Raw genomic sequence first — 26,755 nt, forward strand, 5'->3', positions numbered from 1 at the left:
TAGAGTATGGATCCTGTCCGAACTGTCCCCCCGTACCCTGGACTAACCAGCGACGTGTAGAATTCAATCAAGGAAAGTCAAGGACATGTTCTCCCGGGACCTTTCTATACCTTGTAGTGCCAAACAAGAAGAAGACGGTACGGGATCCGAGAGCAGAGAAAGGATCATTTAGTCCCAAATCAGAGTTCCAGTATCTAAGAATATGGGTCCTGAGACCCGAATTTAGTCCTGAGATCCGGAAGTAGAAATCCGAGTTATACACATACAGTTCAATAACCCTAATAGTTTAAATTTCTGGAGCATACTGATCATCATAAAGTAAGTGAAACCGATTTAGCACATCTTTTATTATTAAAACTAGACGATATGGTTATTGCTTTATATGGTTATAAGATTTATTATGTGTAAAATTTTATTGTCTTGGAACCACTAAACTCTACAGCACAGTTTTCATGATGTATCTATTTAATTCTTTCTTACACTTTGTTCCAGTGTGTTCCTCTCCCGTCCGCACTATCGCAATCGTTTTGCACTACCTAAAAGTAATCTCTGTTAAGCTTACTATTTAATAACATACACTACTACTCGCACAGTTTAGCATACTTCTACTACACTATACACTGTTTGCTTTACGGAAATGGCATGGCAGACACATTCATTGTACGGTGAATGGGACTGTTTCTTAAAATTGTTAACAAAAGCACGGTTCGATCAGAATATCTTGCCCAAGCTTTGCGTTCGCCGGAACGGGTTCCAGTTGCCGGAGGTGAAGCTGCTCAGGCGCGTTTTGCCCAGCTTGGAGCGTGTCTTGGTCGATTTGGTGGTGGTACCGGTCGGGGACGGTGCACCGGACGAGATGCCGGACGAGCTGCCGGACAGCGTCGAGATGGAACCCTTGCTGCTGTGACTCATCGCCATTGGCTGCGAATGTTAAGGCAAATAGGTTAGAGAAATCGTCTGGATGGGTTTGGTCGGTGTGGAATAGGTCCCTATTACCTTCAGATAGTTCCGATCCATCGGTGTAATGACCTTCAGTTCGAGACTGTTTTCACAGTTGCGAATGAGCTTCAGTACCTGCTGGAGCGTGTACCACTTGACGTCAACACCGCACAGCTCGACGATAAAGTCACCTTCCTTAATGCCACCCAGCTGCGGAAAGCAGGGTGAAGATGAGTTAAGTAAAACACAACAGTCGGCCCTCAACAAATACTTACATCTGCCAGGGAATTGATTTCCACCGTCGATATCATGACCGGTGCATCACCGCGCACGTTAAAGCCGAAGCTGCTAATATCCCTACCGTCGTCGCTCTCACTGCCGACCGTCTGCTGGTCGGCACCGTCCTGCAGCTTCAGCTCCCGGAACTCCCGCTCCGACACGTTGCACACATCCTTCAGACAAACGTCACACGCCCGGCTATCGTTGTAGTAGTTCGTCTTGTTGGCACACTCGCCACAGCACCGGCTCGATTGATTGCGCTGCAGCTGGTTGCTGCTGCTTCGGCTGCTGCTACTGTTCCCCACACTGGCCCCGTCCCGGTACGGCTGTCGGCGATCGAGCGTACCACCGCCGAGCATGAACGATGTGCCACCTTTCTGCAGCCGCACGCTGCGCGGTGCCGTCCAGTGACGTCGGGCGGAGAAGATCGCAATCGGACCGAGCTTCCGGAACGGGTCCTCAATTTTGTGCATCGTAAAGTCGGGCCCGGTGAGCGAGATCGTAAACTTGGAGGTCGCGTTCAGCGTTACGTCCAGCACGTCCAGGTCGGAATCGTCCAGCGCGGACGACAGGTTCGAGCTGACGGTGCAGGTCCGATCGATCTCGAGCTCCTCCAGCTCCTCGCTGGTCCGTTCGTGCGCGTAGTTTAGCACCTTGGAGAGGGCGATCTTGTTCTTCAGCTCGCGGCACATACGCTGGAGCCGTTGTGCTTCCTCGTGACTAGAGAGTGATTCACGCAGGTGCGCCCGCCGGACCGCGGTTGGGTCGAGATCGGACTCGAACGATGTTTCGTCGAAAATGAACGTATCCTTCGGTTCGAGACCACGGCCGTACCGTTGCTGCTGCTGTTGCTGCTTGCACCGATTACTGTTGCCGGTGTTGCTGATCAGTGAGCTGTCTTCGTTTGCGTTGCTCGATCCGACTTTCGTCTTTGCTGCGTGATAGTGGGCCAGTGCTGATGATAGGAACGCGAAGGGAAATTGTAGGTAGGTCAGCTTACATAAGGTAACAACATCTTCTAAAACCTCCCAGGTCATTTTACTACCACCAATAATCTGCGCCAGGGAGATGGGCCATTTGGACTTGGAGGTGGAAGCTTCGGGGACCATCTCTCTGTCTCTAACTCAATACAGATCCTGGTATATGCTGATGACGTAGACATACTTAAGGATCGAACAGGCTTCGAAAACCTCGATTCACGAGATTCACGAGGCGATACCCAACATGATGAGCAGATAGGTTCATCGGATCTATCTGAAATCAAAGGTCTACAGCCAGCCAGCCAGCAAGATACTACAGCAAGCTTCTCTACTACAATTCTCGATTGTATTGAACATTTATAGTCCCAGCACTCACATACGCCTCTGAGGCGTGGACTCTGGAAAAAGCTGACCAAATCCTCTAAGTGACGGTCGAGAGATAGATGCTCAGAAGCATATGTGTGAAGAGATCTATGATAAGTACTATGACTTCACTGCTATACCACGAATAAAGAATCACAAGGCTTCTGTGGGTTGTCTATGTCATGTAGCCCATCCACAAGGACAAAGGAGCCGTCGTAGACCTTAATTTAGATTGAGTGATGACGTTGATACGCCCGACAAAACAGCTGCCATGGACATTTGATTGGGAGACGATGGTGCTAGACCATGAGCGGTAGCGAGGTCCTCATGACTCAATAGTCTTACTCTAATTATACTAACCTTTGTAGTATTCGGATTTGAGCGGAACTAGTCCTGCCCAACATTCTGGTAGATATGTGTGTGCATCATTGCTGTGAATAATCTGATGTATCTCCCTATATTCTAGAGCCAGTTGCGTCGCTTCACCGGAAAGATCACGATGATTCTAGATGTTGGAGTGGAGAGTGATTGAATTAATTGACTGATTGAGGTGTTTCAAATTGGACCTCTCTTACCTGCACACACTCTCTACCGGCGGGAAGATTTTCCACCTGCAGCAGCAACTTCTCGAACAAACACTCGCGTGCTTGGGCGAGCATAAGCGCTACTAGCACCTCCAGCACCTAAGAGAAAGCATCAGAATTACCTTACGCTAGTGCCAACCGCCACGCTCATGGCCCCCGTTACCTACCTGTGGCTTCAAATCCATCGATGGTGCATTCGTGAACGTATCGAAGATATGGCGGAACACGCCAGCCGCACGCAGAAAGTTGTCCACCGCCGCATCCAAACCCTTCTCGGACGAGCGGTCCTGGCGGGCCCCGATCTGCGTGTAGATGGCGGCCAGATTGAACAGTATGCAGGCCTTCTCGAACGCGACCGTCCGCTGGCACGAGGGTACGCCTGTAACGCGCGAGAGCGTGATTGTCAACGCAACCCCCATCATTAACAAAGACCGTTCTCATTCTACCGGAACCGGTGTGCCCCACCCCGCTTACCTGTCAGTGAATCGTACCATTCGAAGTACACGCCCAGGCTACGGTCCGGCGGAAAGAAGCGTCGCTCCACGTAGTACAGCAGGTTGTAGTAGCGAAACAGTAGCGATACACCTTGCGCATCTCGGGTTGGTGTTTTTGCGGCCTAAAAAAACAGTTGTGCGAATTCGAAAGTTTGCATCAAGACTTGCTGATCAGTCAATCGTATCCAGACAGGGTGTCGGCAAGTGGGTGTGAGAGAGAGAGAGAGAGAGAGAGGGAGCACCATACCTGTCTCGTATCGGTAATGTCGGCAATTGCATCCTCGTAGATGTGTGACGGTTCGCTGTAGTGCTCCAGGATAAAGTCCGAGAATGGTTCCATAAAGTTTACCTCCTTCGTTTCCTTCAGCCCGAGCGGTATCATCGGTATAACGTAGTCGAGACTGAAAGTAGTAGTAGTGGTAGCGGGCAAGGTTTGGTTTTGGTAAACGTTTTATGGCACCCGTTTTTCATTTTGCCAACGGTTCAAGCGTATCCGGGTTGGGACTGGCGAATGCTTCCCGGCCTTACCCTTCACTCTGGTAGATCTCGACGGAGGAGTTCAGCTCGGACAGTTGCTCCTTCAGCAGCTGCAGGTTAGAGTTGACGAAGCTCAGCTCTAATGCTACCGTGTCCTTGAGCTTCTTGTTGGTGGTGGCCTTGTAAAGGTTTTCGGCACCGGCCCGCAGCCGGAGCTCCTTGTTGATTTCCTGGTTAAGCTTGCACCGCTTGCTCTGCAGCTTACCGCGGCACGTAGCCACCCTCGGGTCCGAACCCTGCAACGTCAGCAAAAGAGAACGGACGTATATGTATCGTTGCATCATGAAGAAGTGATAATGCGTCAGCTAGAAAAGGACCAGGAAGGCTCGGGGTTGCGTCGTATCTTGGTGCGACACTTTCATGGTGACATTGATTTGTTGGTAATACAATATCCCCAGTCCAAGAAGCCATAGGTACAGGTGAAAGTCCCGATAACGTTACGTAAGATATTTTGGCTACAAATTTGCTAATCAAATTAGTTCGCTTCGTTTAACGTTTTGCATACGTTACTAGAATAAATTTAGCTTTCTGCGGCTTTGCTAACAGCGGTGGTGAAATGTCAAGATAAGGTGTCATCTTCTATGCACACACCGTCACACTCTCACCAACACCTGTCCGGGAAATCGGGTTCGTTACGCAAGACCCTATGCAGCAGCACGCTATCTGTGGCAGCGATCTGTCGTGGGTACTTTAGCTTTGCTGCACGTAAAAGGCAACAACAAAAATGGCGGCAGGTTTCTAGCCGGTGTGACGTGCGGCTACGCTTAACTAGCACACACCCTGAATGACATCAAAAAAGTCTGAAAGAGAGAAAAGCAAAAAAACAACATTCCCTTATCCGCCAGCAAACACCACATAACGATCTGCTTCCCCGAGGAAAGCGAGCGACAAAAATAAAGCCCTCACAATGATATTAAAATCCCCCTCCCCTTCGGAATTCCCAGGCTTCCCATGCCACAACGAGCACGAGGCAGGTTGAGAAACTATGCAGGAAACCGCTTGAAACATAATGTCCACACCACAAAGACTGTGCCGGCACACACAATCCTACCGGTTCTGGGGTGTTGTTGTTGTTTTTTTGGTCTCTTCCCTCCATTCCATTCCAGGCGGCGAGTAGCGAAAGCCAACGCGCATTAATGCTCGGCCGGTATATCAAGACGTAAGGAGGAAACACCCATGTTGCGCGTCCTGTTGTGGTTTATTGTGTGTCTTTTTGGTTGTTGTTGGTACGTTTTGGGGAGATCTTCGTTGCCCAAACAGCATCATCAACTCGCATACGAGAAGATTGCGCATGCCGGATACAGAAATGTCTCCGGCAAGGTTTAACGCGTATCGCTGAACCGCATATAAAGTAGTTAAGGCTGTGAGAGCCTGGAGATAAAATCTTCATCCCCCAACCCCCTATGCAGGCTGATTAACCTGAAGATCTTCCCGGCGTGGCGTTGATGAGCGGGATTGTACGAGCCGGGATATTGTCTAACGATTAGATACGGTGGTGCGTCCTCACCGCAAAACCCCCGCGGTCGGTCCGCTGCCATAGTTACGCCATCTTGCGCGTCCTATTTCGTAATACGGGCGGCATGCTGGTGGCCGATCTCACCGGTGCGCAGGTGGCATCCGAGGTAAATAACCGTTAGCGGCATGAACGGAATGAAACCAACCCTAATGGTACGGTTGGACCGAAGCCACACCGGAGGCTGGTGTTCCTGGAAGTGGACCGAATGAATGGGTCACTAGGCTCGTCAGCATCTCCGAGCATTCCTCGTACCCGGGCACAGCCACGACCGAAAAAGGGGAACATTGGCACACTTTGGCCGTAACCGAGAATAATGGCTTCAGATATGCCCATCATTACGTCGTGTGCGTGTGTGTGTGTGTGTGTGTGGAGTGTGTAATGGCAAGCATCGCTTCTCCGTGCTGCGTAATAAGCCCCGGGAAGCTGCGCGATGAAAGCGCGATGATGGAAAGATAATGAACGGTGCCGAGGACGCTCTCGCTAGTCAGATTCGGACATTCCCGCGCTACACCATTCCTGTACGATTGCTGCGTGTGAAGGGAAATGTTTTTAGCTAACGCATACCGTAGGGTGGACATCTTCAGCCGGTCTTCTTGCTCTTGGTCAAACCCTTACGTCTAAGCGGCTTACAAGAATTGGACCCAGCAGGGAAGGGAAATAAATAATCCTGCCCAATCATTTTGTTGACCCAATTCCTTCGGACGCTTCGAAAAAAACCGTCCGCACCGGAGCACGGGAGACTTGCATCCCGCTTTTCTGGAGCGTCTAACTGGTTTTCCATTCACTCGCCAGCGATCCTCCTCCAGCCGGTTGGAGGGCAACCGGGGAAGTATACCAAGTGCGCGCAATCTTGGCGCTTGCCTGGCATCGTTTCGCTTTCTCCTTTCCACTGTTGTTTCTATTCTTTGCAAAACAGCTTTGTTTCTTGTTCGCCGTGCGCCTTCTTCGCTTCCAATTGCGTGCGTATGCGAGCCACCATTAGCCTGATTTTTGCAGTGTGTCCTCCACCTCCATCTTTCTCGCTTTTTGGGGGCGCTGGACATGGAAGTTGCTGTATGAGGTTCCGTTCTGCTGGATGGCTGCTGGAGGCTGCGGGCTGATTGCGATAACCGGGTAATCGGGCAACTCTCAATTACGATCCATTGCGCGTGGTTGGGCAAAACTGTGTCAAGTCGGTATTCGGAGCAGGTGAAACAAAGAGTGACCGGCAGGATTGCTGGTTAGGTGAGGCGCAGAAAATAGAAGTTTCTACTCGTAGCTCACGCTTTAGCTGGCGCTACTGATGTTTCTTATATCATCTGCTGACATAAGGAGGTCTGGAGCGATATTTGAGTTGGCATTTTTTGATGACTTCATTTGCCCTGGAGGTAGTAACATCTTCGACATCTTTCAAGTACAGGTTGCACCCTATCAATCATCTCCAATAAGCACCTTCGCCAAGTATCTTCAACAAAGATGGCGGAACGATCCGCCATGAGCATGGCGATAACGATACAACATTTTTTTTGTGCTGACATGGCGGCACTTACATCGTCTAATATTATAGCAGCTTTCCAATAAGCACATCTAGACGCCAAGAAAGAAAAAAAAACAACACCGACTCACTGTACACACAAGTGAAAATAGAGTAAAAGTACGCACTGTTTACTTTCATGCCATCACACTACATTGCGCATTATTGCACACGGTTGCGTCCGCCGTCGCCGTGTGCCGAGGGTCCTGGTTGATGATAATGATTTACGCTCCACCAGGTACGAAATGGAGCTAGAAGGAGCTGGGGCACGTTCGCCAAAACACAAAACTGCGCCACCCTGCGGCACCACGCACGCAACAAGCGAAAAACCCCATCAATTAGACTTCCCTTCGGGGCGCTGCAAACGAGAGTTTCTCTCGAAATGAAATGAAAGTTTGGCATTGGCGGATGGCGGACAAGAAAGATGGTGGTAGGGGAAAAAGAAGAAGCTAAAACCCCCCATAAGACGCACGACTCGCTTAGGGAATCGTGATGATGATAACCTTGGGCATCAGCAGCAGAGGCGTAACATTAACGCCTTGGACGAAATGACGAAGGAAATGGAGGCGTTTTGCAACGGTTGAGTAATTGTAAATTTGCATCAAAACAATCCAGCGTTAAGGAAGGGGCGATAGAGACACACACACACACACCTCAAGTTCATCGACATCAGTGGTAAGGAAATGGAAGAATGTACAAAATGAAGAATTGGTCTGGTGACGCGAATCCGGGTAATACGTCCACCAACTCGGTGGATGACTTTAAATCTTGATTGTCATCCCCATCTTGGCAGCAGCCAAAAAAAGCCCACATCTTAACAGTGAAATCCCCAGCTCACGATAGCCGGGGGGGGGGGAGAAAAAAAAGAAAAAGTTTTCCAAACGCCTTTTTTTGCCCGCCGGATCGAAGAAACCGAATCGTCGGTGTATCCATTACGTCAATTACGGCTTTCTGAGGAGGGACCTTGGCCTACGCCCACGTAAGAGTTCCAGCTGGGTCAGCGAATGAGGCCAACAGACGATGATGGTCGGTCCGGGGACCAGGCCGCTACAGGGAGGATGCTAATCAAGGTCAGCTCCTTGGGAGGACTCCGAAACCCTTGAAGGTTCACTTACAACTTAAAAAACTGATGTCACGTATGAGGAAGGTAAAATTTTTTGAGATACAGGAGGGATGTTAGCATATGAAATCTTCATACAATACCTTTAGTTGCAAATCCTGCAAAAAGCCCATGATGGCCGTCCGGTTCGTCCAGAACGATCACAGCTGCAAACACACTCTTCAACCTCCAGAATCAATCACTTATTGCACACTGAAGTCACTGAAGCAATGTTTTAGGGCTTTACGATTAAGCTATTAGTATAAGAGAGGTTAGGTTTGGTGTACTCCTCAAGACATCTGAAGTACTCAAAAATCGTGAACCTGCTACTCGCTAAGTACCTTTCCCCAGTACACGCAATTCTTTTGTTCTGCTGTTTTTTCTTTTCTTTTTTGTTGAGGAGTCACGATACTGGCTGTATCGTGTTGAGGAGTCACGATACTGGAAGTACTGTGTGCGTGGTAGTTAATTTGATATATTTTATTTCAGGAAACACTTTCCACCACTGGGGCCACCGACTGGTGGTGTTATGCAGTACCGCACTAAACATGGCCTCCCTATCAATATGGCTGCCGAAGGTGCCGCCGAAAGGTGTGATAGGGTTCCGTCTGTTAAAGCACTCGCACGAGCCCTTCACACCATTATGGAAGTTGTTGTTCCCCACCAGCGTTTTTAGTACGCAGCACTCAATCGACGTGCATGTCCGGAATGTTTAAGGGCTTTTAACAGCATTTTAACACACAGCACGGTTGCTCAACGGTTCCCGTAACGGAGAATTTTTGTTTTCCTTCCGCTACTCGCACGTCGCCCGCTGCTCGCGCGTTTGCCTGGTACGGAAGCTCGCTAACGGTTGGAAGTGGAGGGTTTTGGGTGGAACCCGACTTTAAACAACTTTAAACAACAAACGGACTTTGTGAAATGAATTTGGAGGTTAGCCATGTTTTCCCCTCGGGATGTGCCATAAAAGTATCACTCCAAAACTTGAACAATACGAGGTACCTCCAAGAATGGTTGTTGTGGAATGCTTAGAATGGACTGTTTTCTTCCAGCGTACTAGAACCTCGAAATTGATCTAATACGCCGAAAAACCCATGCCTCAGATATTCAAGAACTTGTACATTCTTGCGAGTTTCCATTTTCCTGTACTCAATCTCCAATTCATCAATCAAACGGAACTTTAAGTTACCTCGCTCTCTCTCTATTTCTCTTTCTCCTTGGAAAAAAAAAACTAATTTCCGGAGTAGACGGTATGGATGGACGATGCAACTAGGGAAGGAAATGGAAACTCATTGTACTAAACGAGATGCGCCGCCATCTTGGCACCGTTCAAGCTATTAGCTGGTTTAATTTAAATACGGGGAAAAACAAAACACGCAGAGCCACAGGATATTAGTATTCCGCTGGTGTACTTCGATAGCGTCACACACTCTCTCTCTCACTCTTATTTTAGCAGTATGTTTTCTCCTTCAATAAACTGTCAAACAGAGATGCCATCTTGTTTTTTTTATTTTTTTTGCTTGTTTTCTAACAGCTTTGCTCGTCTCGTATAGTCCAAGTCTACACAACTATCACGTCCGCTTGCGTCCACTTTCATGTTCTTGGAGTTGAAGTTGTGATGCACCAAGTCACAGACCAACATTTCGCAAATCAAACTTTTCACAATCGGATTCCCCTTTCGCACGGTTGATTGTACTGCATGTCCAGCCTTTTCCAGCAACGGGTAGTACGCAACATGGTTGATCGTAGAAGCATTGGCGTCACACCGTTGACAGCGCCGCTTGTCTGTTTTTTTGAGGTCAATTTGTGCACTCGGGATCGGACTTTCGGTGGTGACAAAACAAACGTTCCCAGCTAGCTAACCAAACCGAGGAAACGATGTGACACCGAGCTTGACGAGGAAAACAATTGAATCTTTTCCCTCCCCGAAAGCTGTGTTGACAGTGGCGACGCACTCGCTGTGGGCTTCAGCTCACCGCCAATAAATTTTTCGTTGGTGCGTTACAGACAATTCTCTACCTCACCGTAGGTCACGTTCTTGCAGGCGCACGAATAAGGGAACGAAGCAACACTAAAGACAGTGTTTTTGATCGGTGAGTTCTGGTAAAGTGAGAGGGAATGGGAGCGCAGCAGCGATCCCACCGTTCGCCCCACTACCACTGGTGGCAGATGTTGCGAGTCCCGTGCAGGGAACGAACTGACTGGTGGCTTGATTGTCCGGCTCCATGGGACGGTGAGCATGAGCATGATCGGTTGCTCCAACTCCAACGGTACCGGTGACGGCCATCATCGCCCAAACGATCGCAGCCGAAGAACGAACGTGATGAAGGAAAGAAGACAAAAGACCGTTTCCGGTGTCGGATGGATGATCGACACTTTATTCCGACTACTCGGCCTCAGGCGGTGCTTTGAGTCGTTTTGAACGATTTGGCAACACTGATCAAGCAGTATCACTTACAGTTTAAAGCACTTTGAGACAATTGTCTTATGGATCGCAACTCTTAAACTAAGTCCAAAGATACGATCCGTTGTTCTTCAGCTGTCACTAACAATAATGTCACAGAGCACAAACGCTGAATATCTTGAAGTTCGTTCCAGAGGTTGATTGTGACATTTGTGACTGTTTTTCCCTCCACTGACCGATGTCCGATGGCTGTGATTTAGTGTGGTCGTACATCTTTTCCCACAAACAGTCCAATTTCCTTTCGTACACTTATGCACAAATCACACGCGCACACGGTTCGCCACGTTGGTCACACGTACACTCACAACACGAGCGAGCAGGGCAAGATTGCATCGCCTTTTTTTGGCCTTTGAAAATTTCAAAGTCAATGTGAAGAAGCGGAACCGAAGTCGGCGTTGGAGCAGATCCTCCAACCAACGGACGCCAACCCAACAAAATGCACGCCCGCCGTACCTCAACGGATGAGTGTGAGACCTTCGGTCTACGGAACCCACAAAACTGAACCGTCTTGCATAACGTCGCGCGAAGAAATGTGGAGCCCGCGTCGACGGACGGCACCAAGCGGTCCGTTCCCAAACCCGGAGCCCTGCTATAACTCCGATGCGTGTGGTTTAGTGTGTGTGTGTGAGAGAGAGAGTCACGCTCTGCAACCAGGGGTCCCGGTTACCAGGGAAAAATTGGACGGCGCAGAAGAGATCGCGCGAAAGAAAGCACCGCACAGCGGTGGACCACGCTGCGGTTACGATCTTCGGGCGCGAAGTAGATCACTATGCGCCCGGCCAGAGTTTGTAACGCATATCTCACCTTCGCTACGCGGGTCTCTACAGACGAGTTACCCGCTTCTCTGGCAATATCGGTTCGATATCGGAACGGATCGAAACGTGAAAACAAACTGGTTGATTTAATTAATCAATGTCGATAGGACGAGGACTTTCTTCGTGCGTTTGGTGCAAACAGAAAAGGGTAACAACGGCTGGTATACATCATTTCTTTTATTTTTACAGGGTTTGCCAACACAGCGCTAGTATCGGTGGGGCGGGAGAATAACTTTTGAATAAAAACATTGTCTTAGGAGGGTTTTTCCAAATTTTTACATTCCTCCTGAAAGCTTAAGTACGCACTTGAAATGCTATAAAATTACTTACTTTCCAATATTTTATAGGACATCAAACAAATCAATCAATTGTCGCATATATCTATAACCCAAGCTATCACTTACAGCAGGTTCATATCCATAGTAAAATATGGTAAAAATATTAGAAATCGCCTAAATACGATTTGAAGTTAAAAGTTGAAGTTATAAAAAAAATTTAGTAGGATATGCCCAAAATGATTTCCGAAAAAAAATCTACATAAATGAATGGTCTTATTTTATTCTCTCATTTGCATTATCTAAGTTTTTATCAGGAAAAGAGTTTTACTGCTATCTACATCTTTGTAAGATCTACTATGATTTTACCTGAAGCCATAACCTCACAGCAGTCCTTCACCGATCCCATATACTGGACTTGCGGCCTACTCATTGATAGCGTTAATTGAACCCGTAACTCTTTAACGGCCTATCACGCCTTCTTTGTCCATGTGGAAGGCCTAAAAGGACTTCTCGGGTTGGGTCATCTGGTACTATTCTCATGACGTGACCAGTCCAAAGCACCATTCTCCATTGTAGTTCCACACATATAGGCTCATAGATCGTTCTCGGCTCTTTACGCTCGAAAGCAGCTTCTTTTTCAGAGGAATTTTCTTCAGTATTGGATAGATTCTACGTGGCGCATGTGGCGAGACTTTAAATGTGCTATAAACTCTCATGCTAGTCTAAGAATGTTGATCTTATTCTAAAGTCCACCTACAGTATTGGAAACCAAAATAGCAACTGTCATGCAAGTGTTCGGTACGAAGTATCTGTTGTATGAACCAAAGTATTAAGGTAAAATGATGCTGGAGAGTCTCTTAGAGATTGTCTATTAATTATTACCGTAGAGACAGAGAGATTTTAGCGAGTAGAAATTAATAAAAAAAAAACAAGCAAATCATTGTCCATCTTCCAGCTCCAATTTGTCGTGGCAAACCCTGTACTAGGAAAGCATTTAGGATGAAACTATTTAGATTACATTCCATCACCTTTGTGGGCTGGGATATGTGTACCCTGGTGATGAGAGTGGCTGTTACCATTCGATTGCTTCCTGTGCCTACCGGACAAACGATCAATCATCAATGTAAAGTGGACAGAGTGTGCAGGAGAAAGCTGCCAAGTACACATCTGAAGACGAAAACGGAGGAATAATAGGAAATCACAGCGCGCTGAAAGATCTTTACCAATAGCAATAACTGCTGCTCGGTACAGTCAATCACTGTTACCTTTTCTGGTGGATGAATTGTAGCGTGGTAAAGTCCACACAAACACACACACACACTCGATACACTCCAAAGTCAAAGTCAAGAAGGTAGGTGAAGTGAATGTTTCATATTTTGTTGTATTCTCTATTAAACACGGTCTCTTACGCTCAATGTGCCTGCTACACGGTAGATGGGAGAGACAGAGAGAGGCAAGCGGGGATGCTAGTAAGAAACATTTCAATCCACCTTCCCTCCCCTCTTCCCTCACGGGTACACCACTCTACATCCACCCGCCTCCTTCCCAAAAACACTCCCATTCGAGCAAACAAACGAGCAACGCAGAAAGAAGGTCACTTCGATCTTTGCCGCATTTCCGGCGTGGAGTAGCAGCGCAGTAGTAGTGGTAGCAGCAGCGGTAGTAGTAGTAGCACTAGGAGCAACCATACTGGTCATTATTCGAATAAGAAGCCACCAGCAGCAAAGACAATCGTACCCCATAACATTGTTCCCAATTTCCCGTCCAATTGATTCCATGCCATTTCCGTTGCTTTACACTCACCAAACTGCACTTCTTGAGCTGGGGGGTCCATTTTTGTTGTTGTTTGGTGTTGGTACACAAGTTGTCGAGCTGTTTCGGTACTGTTGCTGTTTGCTATTCACCATTAGATGGTGGACGAACGCGATGCTGGCATTTGCATCGGATTGCTCTCGTGGTGGATGAGGTTAGTAGGTCGAAAAGACGCTGGTACGTTGGCATTGGCATTTGTGTACGGCTTTTTTGTTGTTGTCGGAGCAAAACTGGGTAATGTTGAAGATGTGGTGGAAATCTCAACAAAGCTCCAAAGCTTGATTCCAAAGCTGATGCATTGATTTCTAGCTCTAACTGCAAGTTGTATACAAGTGATATAATCATCAACAACTGATTGTCTAGAATGCTATTGGTGCTAAAGCAGCTCCTTAAGATGTCATAAGCAGCTTTGATGATCTTCAACTTTGAGATAGAATGTCTGTATGTTGGTCCTAGTAGTTGCTCCGTAAGAGCGTCTTTGAGGATCTCCAACTTTGAGATAGAATTTCTACATGTTGGTCCTAGTAACAGCTCCGTAAGAGGTCATAAGCAGCTTTGAGGATCTTCAACTTTGAGATTGAATGTCTGCATGCTAGAGGATCTCCAACTTTCAGACAGATTCAGACAGACAACTTTCACCATATGTAGGACCTAGTAGCAGCTCTGCACACAGGTTCTTAACGTCTTTGAGGATCTCCAACTTTGATACAAAATGTCTGCATGTTGTTTCTTGTAGAAGCGACGTAAAAGGTCATGAGTGTCCTTGAGGATCACCAACTTTGAGACAGATTTTCCGAATGTTGGTCCCTTTAGTTGCTCCTTATGAAGTTTTCGCAGCTTTGAAGATCTCCAACTTTGAGGCAAAAGTTCTGCATGTTGGTCCTTGTAGCTGCTCCTTAAACAGTTATAAGCAGCTTTGAGGATTTCCAATATTGAGACAGAATTTCAGCATGTTGCTTCTTGTAGCTGCTCCATAAGAGAACATGAGCGCCGTTGAGGATCTCCAACTTTGAGACAGAATTGCTGAAACAAGACATTGTCTGGAACAAGTCTTGTTCTTTTGGACTCAGGAACGTATCTTGACATCTATGATGATATCAGTTCTAGATGTTTAATGTGCCTTCTTATCTCTGTCTGTCTGATACCTTAGTAACCATCAATCTAAAGTTCTCTGTTATTTGATATAGGTAACATTGTCTATCTGGACTATATCATTATTGTTGGTTGCGTTACAACTCGTAATGGAGTGGAGATGGAGGTTCATATATCCAGCACCAACTACTCTGACGCCTAAGGTCACGTAGTCCTCAGACTTTCTGGATATTCACGATAGTCTCAAACATCTCTGTAGGATTGAGCCTACCACATCATCCTCTAGCATATTCCTGACGCTCCCAAAACATGTCCCTGTAGATATTCTACAGGAAAGTAACTATTACTCTCAATGGTGTTCAGAGCTTCTTAACTTTTCGGCAGAATTTCTGGCTGCTGCCTGTAATTTACTGATGACATTGCGCCACACGCCCACTCTGTTTCCACATTACATGTTTAATATTCGATATCTTGATCGTTATCGGCGTATGGGTTTCCTGAACATTCGATAACAGCACAGCACCTGCTGTCAGGTGTGTATCGCACCGGTGCGCTGTTCCTGCCTTGCATCATACATTATCGCATGTTGCGCCGACCTTTATATGCCCAACTCGCCCATCCAAACCTTCGCCCGCCCATCATGGCACATGGCCTTGACAGGTTCCAGCCGGTACGAGCCGCCCTATACGCTTCACACCAGAACACGTTCCTAAAATTTACATTAAAAGAAGCAGTTTTTGTTGCTGAGCACAATTATCTAATCTTGATCATTGATTCACAGTGTGTGTTCGCCATTGGCTAGCGTTTCGTTGCAGGGAAGCAATTTGCTGGATCTATTTCTCTCACAATTTTCCACATACCGCATCCCTTGTTTCCCTTTTGTTGGTTGCCCACTCCCACCGTAAGCACACAATTGGAAGCGATCGCGTTGCGGGCTCGCTGCGCGGGGCCTTCCATTTTTCATCAACATTTCCACGCGTCGGTTCCGCTTCAATGCTGTGCCCTTCTCCGAAGCCGGGCACGATACGCTTGCGGATTCCCTTTTTCCCGGAGCAGAAGAGCTTCGGGGGGGTTTTGTCCGCCCGTTGCTCATCGCCGTGTTTCGTACGGCGAGGGAGAAGAAAAAAAAGAACCACGCGATGAGCTTCTGCGATGGCATTGTAACGGTTGTAATGGGTCGTCGTCGTGCCGCCTGGTTGTGGGCACTGGATGATTGAAAAAAAAGGGCGGAAAAGCCGAAGTAAAACGGGGATGGAGAAGAGCGAAATAATTATGCACCCAACCCTGTGCTGGGAAGGGCCGATTGCCCTATCGAAGATGCCGGTGCTCTGTTCCTGTGTTACGCCACCTGTGCCATCTGTGTGTTTTGCTCGAAAGGTCATGCACTTGCTGGCACGATGCAGTAACAGAGCTGCCCCGGGCATAGCCGGGAGATTAAAGGAAGTTTGAGTAATATCGCAAAGCTTTCTTAAATGGAATCAAATCAAACTCGAAATGCATCCCAAGGTCACCAGAATCGTGTTGAGCGTCTGTGATAGATTCGGTTGATTCTAGTAGATATATACACGCGATACAGTGACTTAACCAAGAAGTTGTTGGGAAAAGTCTAAAACTAAATCAAACGGCGTGGGAACTTCAGCTTACTTCTAGCTCACAAGAATACGCAACGCGCTCAATGCTATTTAGTGTGCAACACGGCAAACGCTGGTTGCGGCAACTTGCGCCAACGCACTCCAGAGAGATTAGCAATAGAATTTCTTGGCGGTTGTAAGTTCGTGAGAAGAAAAATAGCCCAGTCAAAACGTTGTTTCATTGTTTTTTGGTGGAGTCTCTGCTTCGTGCTGATTATGAAAATTTGATGCAACTTTAACTGCTGATGATGCTCAGAGCAACAAGCGCGATTAACGTTGGGGAGTTCGCTTAATTGGGTTGGTGTGTGTGTGTGTGTGTGGAGCTCCTCACTATTATCTCGAGCTGTTCAAGAATTCTTTTTTGGAGCTCCTGTCTAGATAATTGAATATGGATAGAGACTTTGGATCCCATGTCTAGATAACAGAACTTGGACAGAGAATTTGGTTCTTCTTTATCTAGATCCCAGTCTTTGGATCTACTCTCCAGATAACAGAATTTGGATAGAAAAGTTAGATCTTCACCCTAGATAAGCCTAACTAATTCTAGCAGCTACCTGCAATATCTCTTCGCCATAAAAAATGCTATAATATATTATGGCTCCCTGTTCGCCGAACAAAACCCCAAGCAGCCCGGGCTAACGGACAAACGGAAAATCTGTGTCGAAACACAAGCTTCCCTACATCAACTCGCTGTTGCAGCCTCGCAACCACCATCCTGCATCTTCACGTTTTTCCATTCATTTCTGTGCAGCTCTGGCGCTGTTTAGATATGGTCGGTGGGTTGCGGCTAACCACAACCGTGCCACGTTCGTGCTGCGTTCTAGCAAGACCAGCCAGAGCGATACTAAAATTGAACAATGCACATCACATAATCTAACGGGACAACGTTCAACAATTTCCCTTCCCTCCCCAGGCCGTTCGAGGAGGGCTTTTCCCTCTCTTTAATGTATGGCATCCGCCCTTACCTGGTCGAATCCCTCATATATTGCTGTTGTTCGCTTTCGAAGGAAATCTACATGTGGATTGCCGTGAAAAAAAAAACAACAAGAGCTACCATTAAGTCAGTCAGTGCGCCGGGCAGCAGCTGGATGGATGGTTTACGGGGTCCAGGAAAACTTCGGCAAGTGGAATGTGCTTTTGTGGGATTTATTTTTTTTATACGGACAGCTGGTAGCTCTGTGGCGAGAATGATGTGTGATTTTTTTTGCTTTATAACCGTTTGTTTTAACGCATTAATGTGCTATTGAAAAGCATAAAGCGAAAAACGGTTTAAAATAAAAAATTGGATGCTGTAGAGAGACATGCAGAAAGATCTAGCGATGAGAACGTTTTGTTGGCATCATCTCGATTAGCTCTAGGGATACTCCTGCTGGGACAGAACTTATTCTTGTTGTCAGGTCGTTAAGCAAGCTACCATCAATTCTCTATGACTTAGGCAATTGCGAAGGTAGAAACTTCAGGAACAAATTTTAATCTTCTGAAGCCCAGACTCTCTAGGCAAGAACACAGCTGGACACTCGCGAGAGGTTCGCGGGGAATATCTTCTACAATTTTATCCAGAGTCCTGACATATGCCACAGACATCAACACCATTGCACTGCTGTGTCAAGACTTATTCTCCTTAGTCTCCTTAATCTCTTAGGCTCCTACGACAAATCCCCCAGAAAGTGAGGTCTCTTCGCAGACGAGACCTCTTGGAAGTCTTCGTTCAAAGCTCTTCTATCTTCGCTCAAAAGTTTTCACCACGCGCAACAAAATTGATGATGAGATGTAGGCAAGGCTGTCGGGTATACCAGTCATCCTTCAGCCTGAGATATTCTTCCACACTTATAGCAAGAGTCCAATACTTTCCAATAGTAGACACTTCCAATAGTAGAACTTCCTTCAGGCACTCTCGAAGTTCCTTATTTTTAAAGTGATCTTAAATTTACAACATATAGATCAATGATGTAAAACTCATTTTAACTCGGGGAAAGAGGAGCGGTCCAGTGGCCGAGACGATAGCGGCGCAGTTCTTCACACGGCAGGACCGAGGTTCATATCCCATTCAGACCACATCCTCATACGTTGAGCTGACTGTTTTACTACGGATAAAATTAAGTTACAGAGAGCCAGAAATGTGGCAGGCCACAAGACCTCTCAAGGCTGTTGTAGAGCCAAGGAAGAAGAAGAGAAGAGCCGAAAAGAGCTTCTGCGGGTCTGAAAAGTTGTGGGAATAAAACTTTAATGCAGGATAATAATTTTTCGCTTAGAATCCATTTAGTAGCGAGCGTGCACCTGGGATTTCAAACTTGCCATGCCTCTAGCGCATCAATGGAGGTGGGGAAATGAAATCATGACTGACTCTGCTAACATGGAGATCTTGACATCATCATCCAAAAGAGTCATTACTTGTTTCGGAGGGTAAAAACCTAACAGTGACTTTCTGGAGATACCGACTTGATTAACTCCGGGTGGATTGGTTTTTTCCCCGACTCAACAGTGTTCATCCAGAAAGGAACCTCATCGCTGAAGTCAAGCAGTTTTCGAGCGAAATCTTCCTCCAACTGCCCTAAAAAACTAATCAACATGACACAAACGTTAGGGTCTTTTGTATTTTATGGTCAAATTACTCTCAAGAAGAGGCCATTTTGTTGTTAAAAAACGTGTTGTTGAATGATGTCATGCTTCGAGGTATCAAGGTTGATGTATCAAAATGTCTCCTAGAAATCATCCTTAAAAACTACTTCTTAGTAGATAATTCCTTCAACATTGTTTTGTGGGATTCCTAGCACTAGAAGGTCACATCCGGTCGACGGATCGCATATTTGACATATCCGTCCTAGGTGATCCTGAATCGGAATATTGCTTACGGTTCTTCACCGATCCGTGAAGTTAGGTGATTAATTTCAACACCGTGAATAACAGTGAAATCTGCTTTTAAAAGCTAAATAAAATGCCCCATTCCCTATATGCTTACTATCCCTATTGTACAGACCCGTTCTGTTCGAGCATCAGACAAGACAAGATCCCTTTAAAATTCTAAACAGCGCAGTCAAAAAACCAGCATGACCTGGGGAGGAAGCTGCCAGAGCTAAACCATCAAGCATCCGGTTATGGCGTGCCGGCGAACGAAAGCCGAGAGCAGAAGAATAACCGATCCGATATGTAAATGAATCAGATCCCGCCGGGGGAAGTTGTGGACTCCCACTAAGCATAGCAGGCCGGTAGAGACGGGCCCAGCTAAACAATTCATCTTGCCATCGTGCTCCTGTGATTATCTACCACCGCACCTTGGCTGCAACCCTCTAGCCGCGAGGTTTTCATGCTGGTGCGTACCAGCCAATGATAGGGGGCAATATACTCACACCGCAGGCGGTGTTGAGACAATTATCTCGGAAAGTAGCTAATTGCCGACGTGTTGCGGACGTTGCTCCTTGGCTGAAGATGTGGACCGCTGCTGCGGGCCCTTCTGTGGTGATCTCTTTTCCCTGCGGAGTGTTCCCTGAAGACACCGGGGAACCAGTGGGCTGTGAAGTGTGTGTGTGTATCTGTGTCTGTAATCATTGTTATTAATAATCGATTAATCGATGTCTTCGTTGCAATGAGATAGGCTCTCTTGGTGGCTATCAAGAACCAAGCTGGTGAGGTCTCAAGTCCTAACCGTGGCCGTGTGATTGTTATCGCGCCGGATAATGCTTTGTTCGTGCAGGAACAGAAAACCTGTTTTCCGGTACGGTCACACGATACGAAATCAAATCGGGACGGTGATAAACACTTCTAGCAGATAAGACCTTCCAATCTCACTGGCACATCGGATATATCAGGTTTGCTTGGCTCTATGTTTGGTTTGGTTGTTATCTTTGGAAGGTTCGCTATCTCCACTCTACCTCAAGTGGAGGTCGAGAAGTTTGTAAAGGGGCCAAACAAATCCAGCCTACCGTAGATGTTGCCCATCGGCGTGGTAACGCTTAAGCCCACGTACAAACTGGTGCAATAACCCTTAGCTGCTAATCTTGGCTGGAAGTTAAGAGAGTGGGAGTTAAACACACAAAAATCCTCCAAACGCACCACCATCATCGCCTACATCTGTATATCTTCCTCCGATGGGTTGGGCCGTTGGAATAGCAGCAAATGGATTTATTTCTGCCCTTTTAGAAGCGAAACAAACTCAAACCAGGCACTCACACACACGAACCCATTGTTACGTCGATTGGCAGGCACACGCGGGCCCGCACAACAATGGGCTACAACTCGAAGAAAAAAAAAGAAAAAACAAAAATGGTGGCAGTTTTTCTGCTCGAACACCCGGCACAAAACACGCGGGCGTTTAGCGTTAGCGTCTGGCGTTCACACATTCGCTTTTCTTCGCCACCATTCCCAGCTTCCGGAGCCTCCCTCGCCCCCCCACACCCCCTACAAATGAGATGGAAATAAATTAGTTTAAACAAAACAACATGAAAACATGAAACAAGGGCTGAACCTAAGCGAAATCTTTTCGCTGACGGTTAGGGTCCAACAGACGGCCAGCAACAACAACTACGAAAAACTGGATAACAATTGCAACAGCATTGGGAGAGGTGAGGAGAGGGTGGGAAAGGGGGTGTGGGAGCTTTTTTTTATCATCAAAGGTAAAGGTATGTGTGCGTCGGTCATCGTCTATTGTGTTGGTGTAGATGGTCGCCGTTGTAGTGCGACTCCTCCATTATTCCTCCACACAAGCGCTAAGAGGCTTGACGTCCGACTTTGGACAGGGGTGAGGTGCAGGCGAGTACGGGGACTGTATTATTGTGGCTGTTTAATCCCCGTCCAACACTAACCATTTAACGAGGCTTAAAAGGTTTTCAATTCTTGAGTAAAAACATGTAACACAACCTATGAGCACATCGTCTGAGACCAACTTCAGTCTGATTGCTGAACGTTGACAGACACGTGTGAAGATTTGATGATGCCGGGCGGATAGTCTCCGGTTCTCGAGTCCTTTCAATCTGGATCGAGAATTTTAAGACAATCGATTGCAGGATACTTTTCTGTTCTGAAAACCATTTTCGTGTTGGCCATTTTGACACACGTCCTTTGACAGTTGACAGGCCCGCCTGATAGATGCGACAGCGGCGCCGGTCTACACACCGGGGTTCAAAACCCATCTGGACGGCCATCTGGGACCCTTAGTGACAACTGACTATCCAACTACGTAGTATCAAGAAGTATAGTATGCCAGAAATACCAGGCATGAGGCATGCCGGCACCTAAGAGGTCGTTAGGTCAAGAAAGAACTCCAAATAACCCTGAAGAATCTTATCATTCAACAACACGTGTCGACATATTGACTACTAAATGTGGTCATCTTCATTCCCCTAGAATTTCCCTGGGTGAAATGAAAATCCATCTCGCGACTACTCATACCGGCTAGCTGATGGACGCCAGCCACACCAGACCACATGATTGCTGTTACGCTTTCATTGACACAAAGCGTTCCTTCAACCGAAACTAAACGTTCTGATGTGTGCCAGGGAATATAAAGGAATCTCGATTGATTATGATCGCCATGTCGTCAAGTGAGGACCCCTGTGATTCCTCGCAATGCTAGCGGTTAATGTTCACTACACTGAGGGGACTTCTTGACTTGCGACTTACACAAACCTTAATAGGTACCTTAATGCCTGTTGGAAACGGCAAACAGTATTATTGAAGTGGATTGAGACCTCCCATCGATCTTGGGCGCAAACTGGATATCAAAGCATCTTCCTCCGGTGGAGTTGCGCCCACGCCAAACCTCACCTTACTGGCTATCTAATAGCATAGTAATAGTATTGTTGAGGCGTTCCAGCAAATGCCTCTCATACATTGCCAGAGTCCCGAAAGTTTGATATGCCGGTGGGACGTCTCGTGGCTTTCTCGGCTGGTCTAATACCTTCTGGGGAGTCACTCCGTGTCCAAGCCGTTTCGGAGGTCGATCCGGATACTTCTTAATCCACTGTTATGAGAGTATTGTTGAGGCGTTCCAGCAAATGCCTCTCATACATTGCCAGAGTCCCGAAAGTTTGATATGCCGGTGGGACGTCTCGTGGCTTTCTCGGCTGGTCTAATACCTTCTGGGGAGTCACTCCGTGTCCAACCCGTTTCGGAGGTCGATCCGGATACTTCTTAATCCACTGTTATGAGACCACATCATGCAGACCTGGAGATATCCTCGGATGCGGTCTGCTAGTGACGGCCATCGGCTCTGTTTGTGTAACCAGCCGCTCAGTGCTCTAACTGGCCTCCTAATAAACATCGAACACCAAGCCATCCACCGGAGGATGACCCGGGAGCTGTCGCTATGTTTCCTGGTGTAATATACGCTATCCATAACTATAAAAACCTGTGTCAAATAAGCCACAATTTGATATCTGTACTCGCCCTACGGTTCCTGAGTAAAAGATGTATTGCTATCGAACATTGGACATTGGGCTAACAAGTTGTCGATTCCCTCTTACAACAAAATGGCTATCGTGAGCAAGAATTTGATACCGACCAGTGAAACTTCACGATACGTGGAAATATTTCGGAGAAGTCCTTAAGTATTTATTGTGAAACTATCTTACTCAGCTCATCCCCTCTTCATCAGCTTCATATTGAGATTGAGGATGTACTTTTCTTATCAGGAACGACTTCATGGATCTGTTCTATGCTCAAGAATTAGCAACTTCATCACAAAGCATCAATTGATTCCGCTATGAGTCATCGCTGAATGTTTTTTGAAAACAAAAATCAAACCCGGAAACGACACGGCCCGTTTCCAGCAATTCTATCGGGGCAGATAAATCATTCGCTGGAATTTATACAACCTACAGACGTATCCTCGCGTCATACACGAGATAGTGAGCTCATAAACAACGCCGGCTACGAGTTGCAGAGCGGTGGGCAATCATTTACATCAAAGTACTTAATATCTCATTTAGAATCCAGCAATAACAACCGTATAAATCATCTCCTTGGTGAGCGGATGACTCAGAGACGGTCGATGGCTAGAAGAAGTTGCTAGAACATTCATCCGAACCACCCGCAACAATTCCGTGAGCGTGAGAGGTGATTCGAGATAAGATAAAGCAAATGCTAGTTTGGGATATCATCGTCGGGAGGGTCCTGTAAAGACCAACGAGCGCAAGGATTTGCGGGAATTTCGGCCAAAAACACCAAAGCCTGTGTATTAATTACAAATCTACCTTCTTGGCAAACAACTGCTTAGTGAAAAGGGCGCATGGTGGGGGAGAAGATAAACCCAAATTGGAACATCGCGCGCGCAAACTACACCGACCTTACGCGGCAAGGCTAGCAGGAAGGTAGGACCGGTCGTGCCACGTGATTGCGTGGCACGCACCATGGCTGCAGGTTGACCTGCAGCGGCAACCTGTTGCATTCCGCGGGCCCGTACCTAATGCTACCCCAAATACGGTCTTTTGTCACAAGGCTTCTGGCACCGTCCGTCGTAAATAGACACGTACCAGCGCTCTCGGTGTGGTTTGGCTGAGTCACACCACCGTACGCGATATCCAAAAACGCAAAAACAGACTATCGGAGAAGAGGGGGGGGAGCCCTAGCTGTGGGTCTTAGGTTTGTTGTGTTTGTTTCCCCCTGCTTCTTCTACTGGAACACTGGTTCCATGGTCCCAGGGTCCGCTTATCTTGACGGTACATTCTAGAGCTCTGTACACGACCAACAACCTGGTCACGTCGTCGTCGGTTGTTGATCGTTACCTCGCAAATGGTAGCTATGAATCGCTTCTTTTTTAATGGCGCCGAGAGCGAGTCTTCTGCTAGCTGACGTCATGAGGGATGCCTCACACACTTACCCGCATGTAGGAGAATGGTGCCGGTTCTTTCACCTGATCCTTCTTTTCGTCACTTTCCATTTCTGGTGCGCCGTTTCCCGGTCGGTCGGTTGTTCGGTGGGTAGGTTGAATGGGTTGTTTGGTGTACGAGGTGTACGACGTATACGAGGAGACACCGTCCGGTGGTCCACCTTTACTAGCAGCAGACACAGGTTGTTGATGGGTGATTCTCGTTCTGGCTAGACGTTAGCGCACATCGCACCACACTGCACATGGCGCCGTAATGCCAAGGTAGGCACGTTCTGTTTGTGCTCCGATGTATTTGTAACACCGATCACAACAATATATTGCAAACTTCCGTTTTTTGGTATGGTAGAAGACCGCACTTCCGCACGCACTTTACAACTTCCAACTTATATTCCACTTGTAGTCGCTGATGCACCACACGCGTTGATTGATGTGATTTGTGTGATGTCGCCCCCTATTCTTCCGACCATAAACAAGGTCCACAAACACACACACACACAAACGCACCCACCCAGGTCAGCAAAACAAAAAGGGTACAGGGAAAACAAGAACTGAGCGACGCTTGTTTTTTGCTCTTCTACTTCTGGTTTCGTTCCGTTTCGTTTCTGTTGTTCTCTTGTACCTCTCTTTCTATCGCTCTCTCTCTCTCACTCACTCACTCACTCACTCTGACTCTTGGTCACCCTTAAAACCCCCGGGCGTGATGTTCCCGTGCAGCCGCGCACTATAATACCGAAACACTGACGACCGTCGCGAGCAAGCATTTAGTTGGCACTGAAGGGAGAGCAGCGCACAGCACAGCAAACCCGCGTATGCGATGCCAACGACGCGCACACCCTCCTGTTGTGGGCTCACGCAGAGATACGGCGATCTCCCCCACTCTACCCAACCGAGGGGGAGGAGGGGGGGGGGAGTTAGTTCTCCCACAGTACATGACGAGCGCACCCTCCGAGGCCCCAACATACTTGCGCAGCAGCTGCCGGGCTCCAGATGATGTCTTCTCCCCCCAAATGATGTCTCCTCCCGCCTGCCCCAACTTTCTACCACCGGACCTAAGGTGTGGAAGAGAATACCTTTAGGCTGCACAGCTATCAGGGTGTTGTGTCCTCGGGAAAGTCGGCATCGTTCGATCGGCCTCCGAGCGACAGATACAGGCACCTCCAACACAACCCTCCAATCTGCCCGATGGGGAACCTCAAGGGAAACGTGTGTGTGTGTGTGTGGCGGCGATCCGCATTGCATGAGGGACGCGAAGCATATCAATCTGTGGAACAACAACCGTATAGTAAAAGGCGTAAAACATAACAACAAACTCCTCTGGTGTCTGGAGGTCTGTGCAGAGCCCGCGACTAACACAACAATAGGGTGTCTAACAACAGCGCGACTCGGAGAAATTCTTTCCCTGAGTTGAGCAACCATTGCACCGTGATGCGTTTCAAGAAGCTTCACTCGCAATCACGCTAAGCGGGTCTCGGATTATGCGCCTTCAGGCTCCGTATGCTGTAGTTCCGGCTGCGTGGACACCCACTCGAAAAAGGTTAAATCATGCATAAGCGTTCTGTAAGCGGACACGCGCGGGGGAACGTTTGTCGATTTCCATTTCCAGCAGACTTGGACAACGGACGTGGCGCATAACACCGTGACTACGTGTGTGTGTGTGCGCGCGCGTGTGTTTTGCATAAATATAAGCTGCCGATGCCGGGTTCGGATATTGAATGCTTAAATATATCAGTTTAGGCATTTCTGTGCGCTGCTCGAATGAAGCGCTACAGCATACAGGGGAGCCGTTGTGTGCGTGTGGTTCGATCTGCGCGCATCTGGAACAGGAATGTAAATAAAGCTGGGTTGTACACTTTTCACTTTCCTTAAGCACACGGACGTACTACCGATGGGGTTTGGGTGTTTGAGAAAGCTGTTTGGCTCGGTTAAGCAAAAGAATGTAACACGACGGACACACGGCAGAATCAAACCTCAAGGAGGATTTGGTCTATCATGTTGGGGTCTTTATGTGTCCGTAGGGGGATGAAGAGGTCCGGTGGTGGAGTTGCAATCTCATCCGACCCATTCTCCCCCGTGAGGACTGACTATGCCAACTACGTGGTAGCATTAAGTCTAGTAAGCCAGAAGTGGCAGGCATGACCCTAAGAGAGGTCGATCTCCTTCAGGTATGACTCCACTTGATCCAGCCAACGAGCTCGCTGTGCTCCTGTACGCCTCGCGTGCCGAACGAGTCGCTGGTATTCTCCTTCTCCGTAGCACCCGCCGCTCGAAAATGGCGAGCGCATTGGTGTGCTCCTCCAGCATAGTCCAGGATATCATAGTCGTGCTCCATCACGGTCAGGGACTCTGGCAAGCAGGTAAAGCAGATCGCATTGATCCTCAATCACAAATCAAATCTGGCGCACACCGCCGCAGATGTCCGTCCGATGATGTCGACGTCAACCGCGAAGAAAGCTAAGGAATTGGAGAGACCGGGTGTAAATCGTGCCCCTGATGTTGAAGCCCGCAGCATGACACCTTCGAGAGCGATGTTGAGTCAGTTC

At 47.6% G+C, this 26,755-nt stretch overlaps 1 protein-coding gene across 2 annotated transcripts; it reads right to left on the minus strand.

Moving 5' to 3' along the window:
- Positions 1-323: 323 nt before the first annotated feature.
- Positions 324-25,049, minus strand: LOC118506911 (rhophilin-2). 2 transcript variants are annotated; one of them, XM_036044709.1, is made up of 10 exons: positions 24,207-25,049; positions 4,168-4,412; positions 3,887-4,040; positions 3,620-3,761; positions 3,313-3,524; positions 3,137-3,244; positions 2,922-3,066; positions 1,215-2,173; positions 997-1,149; positions 324-921 (listed from the first exon to the last, which is right to left on the minus strand). In XM_036044709.1, the coding sequence occupies exons 1-10, from the start codon at positions 24,264-24,266 to the stop codon at positions 712-714; spliced, it is 2,388 nt and encodes a 795-aa protein (XP_035900602.1). In that variant the 5' UTR covers positions 24,267-25,049; the 3' UTR covers positions 324-711. The 2 variants fall into 2 exon arrangements, with proteins under 2 accessions (XP_035900602.1, XP_035900610.1); XM_036044717.1 differs by lacking the exon at positions 24,207-25,049 and adding an exon at positions 8,409-8,553.
- Positions 25,050-26,755: the final 1,706 nt, after the last annotated feature.

The sequence above is a fragment of the Anopheles stephensi genome, chromosome X, assembly GCF_013141755.1.
Source record: "Anopheles stephensi strain Indian chromosome X, UCI_ANSTEP_V1.0, whole genome shotgun sequence".
Lineage (NCBI taxonomy): Eukaryota > Metazoa > Arthropoda > Insecta > Diptera > Culicidae > Anopheles > Anopheles stephensi.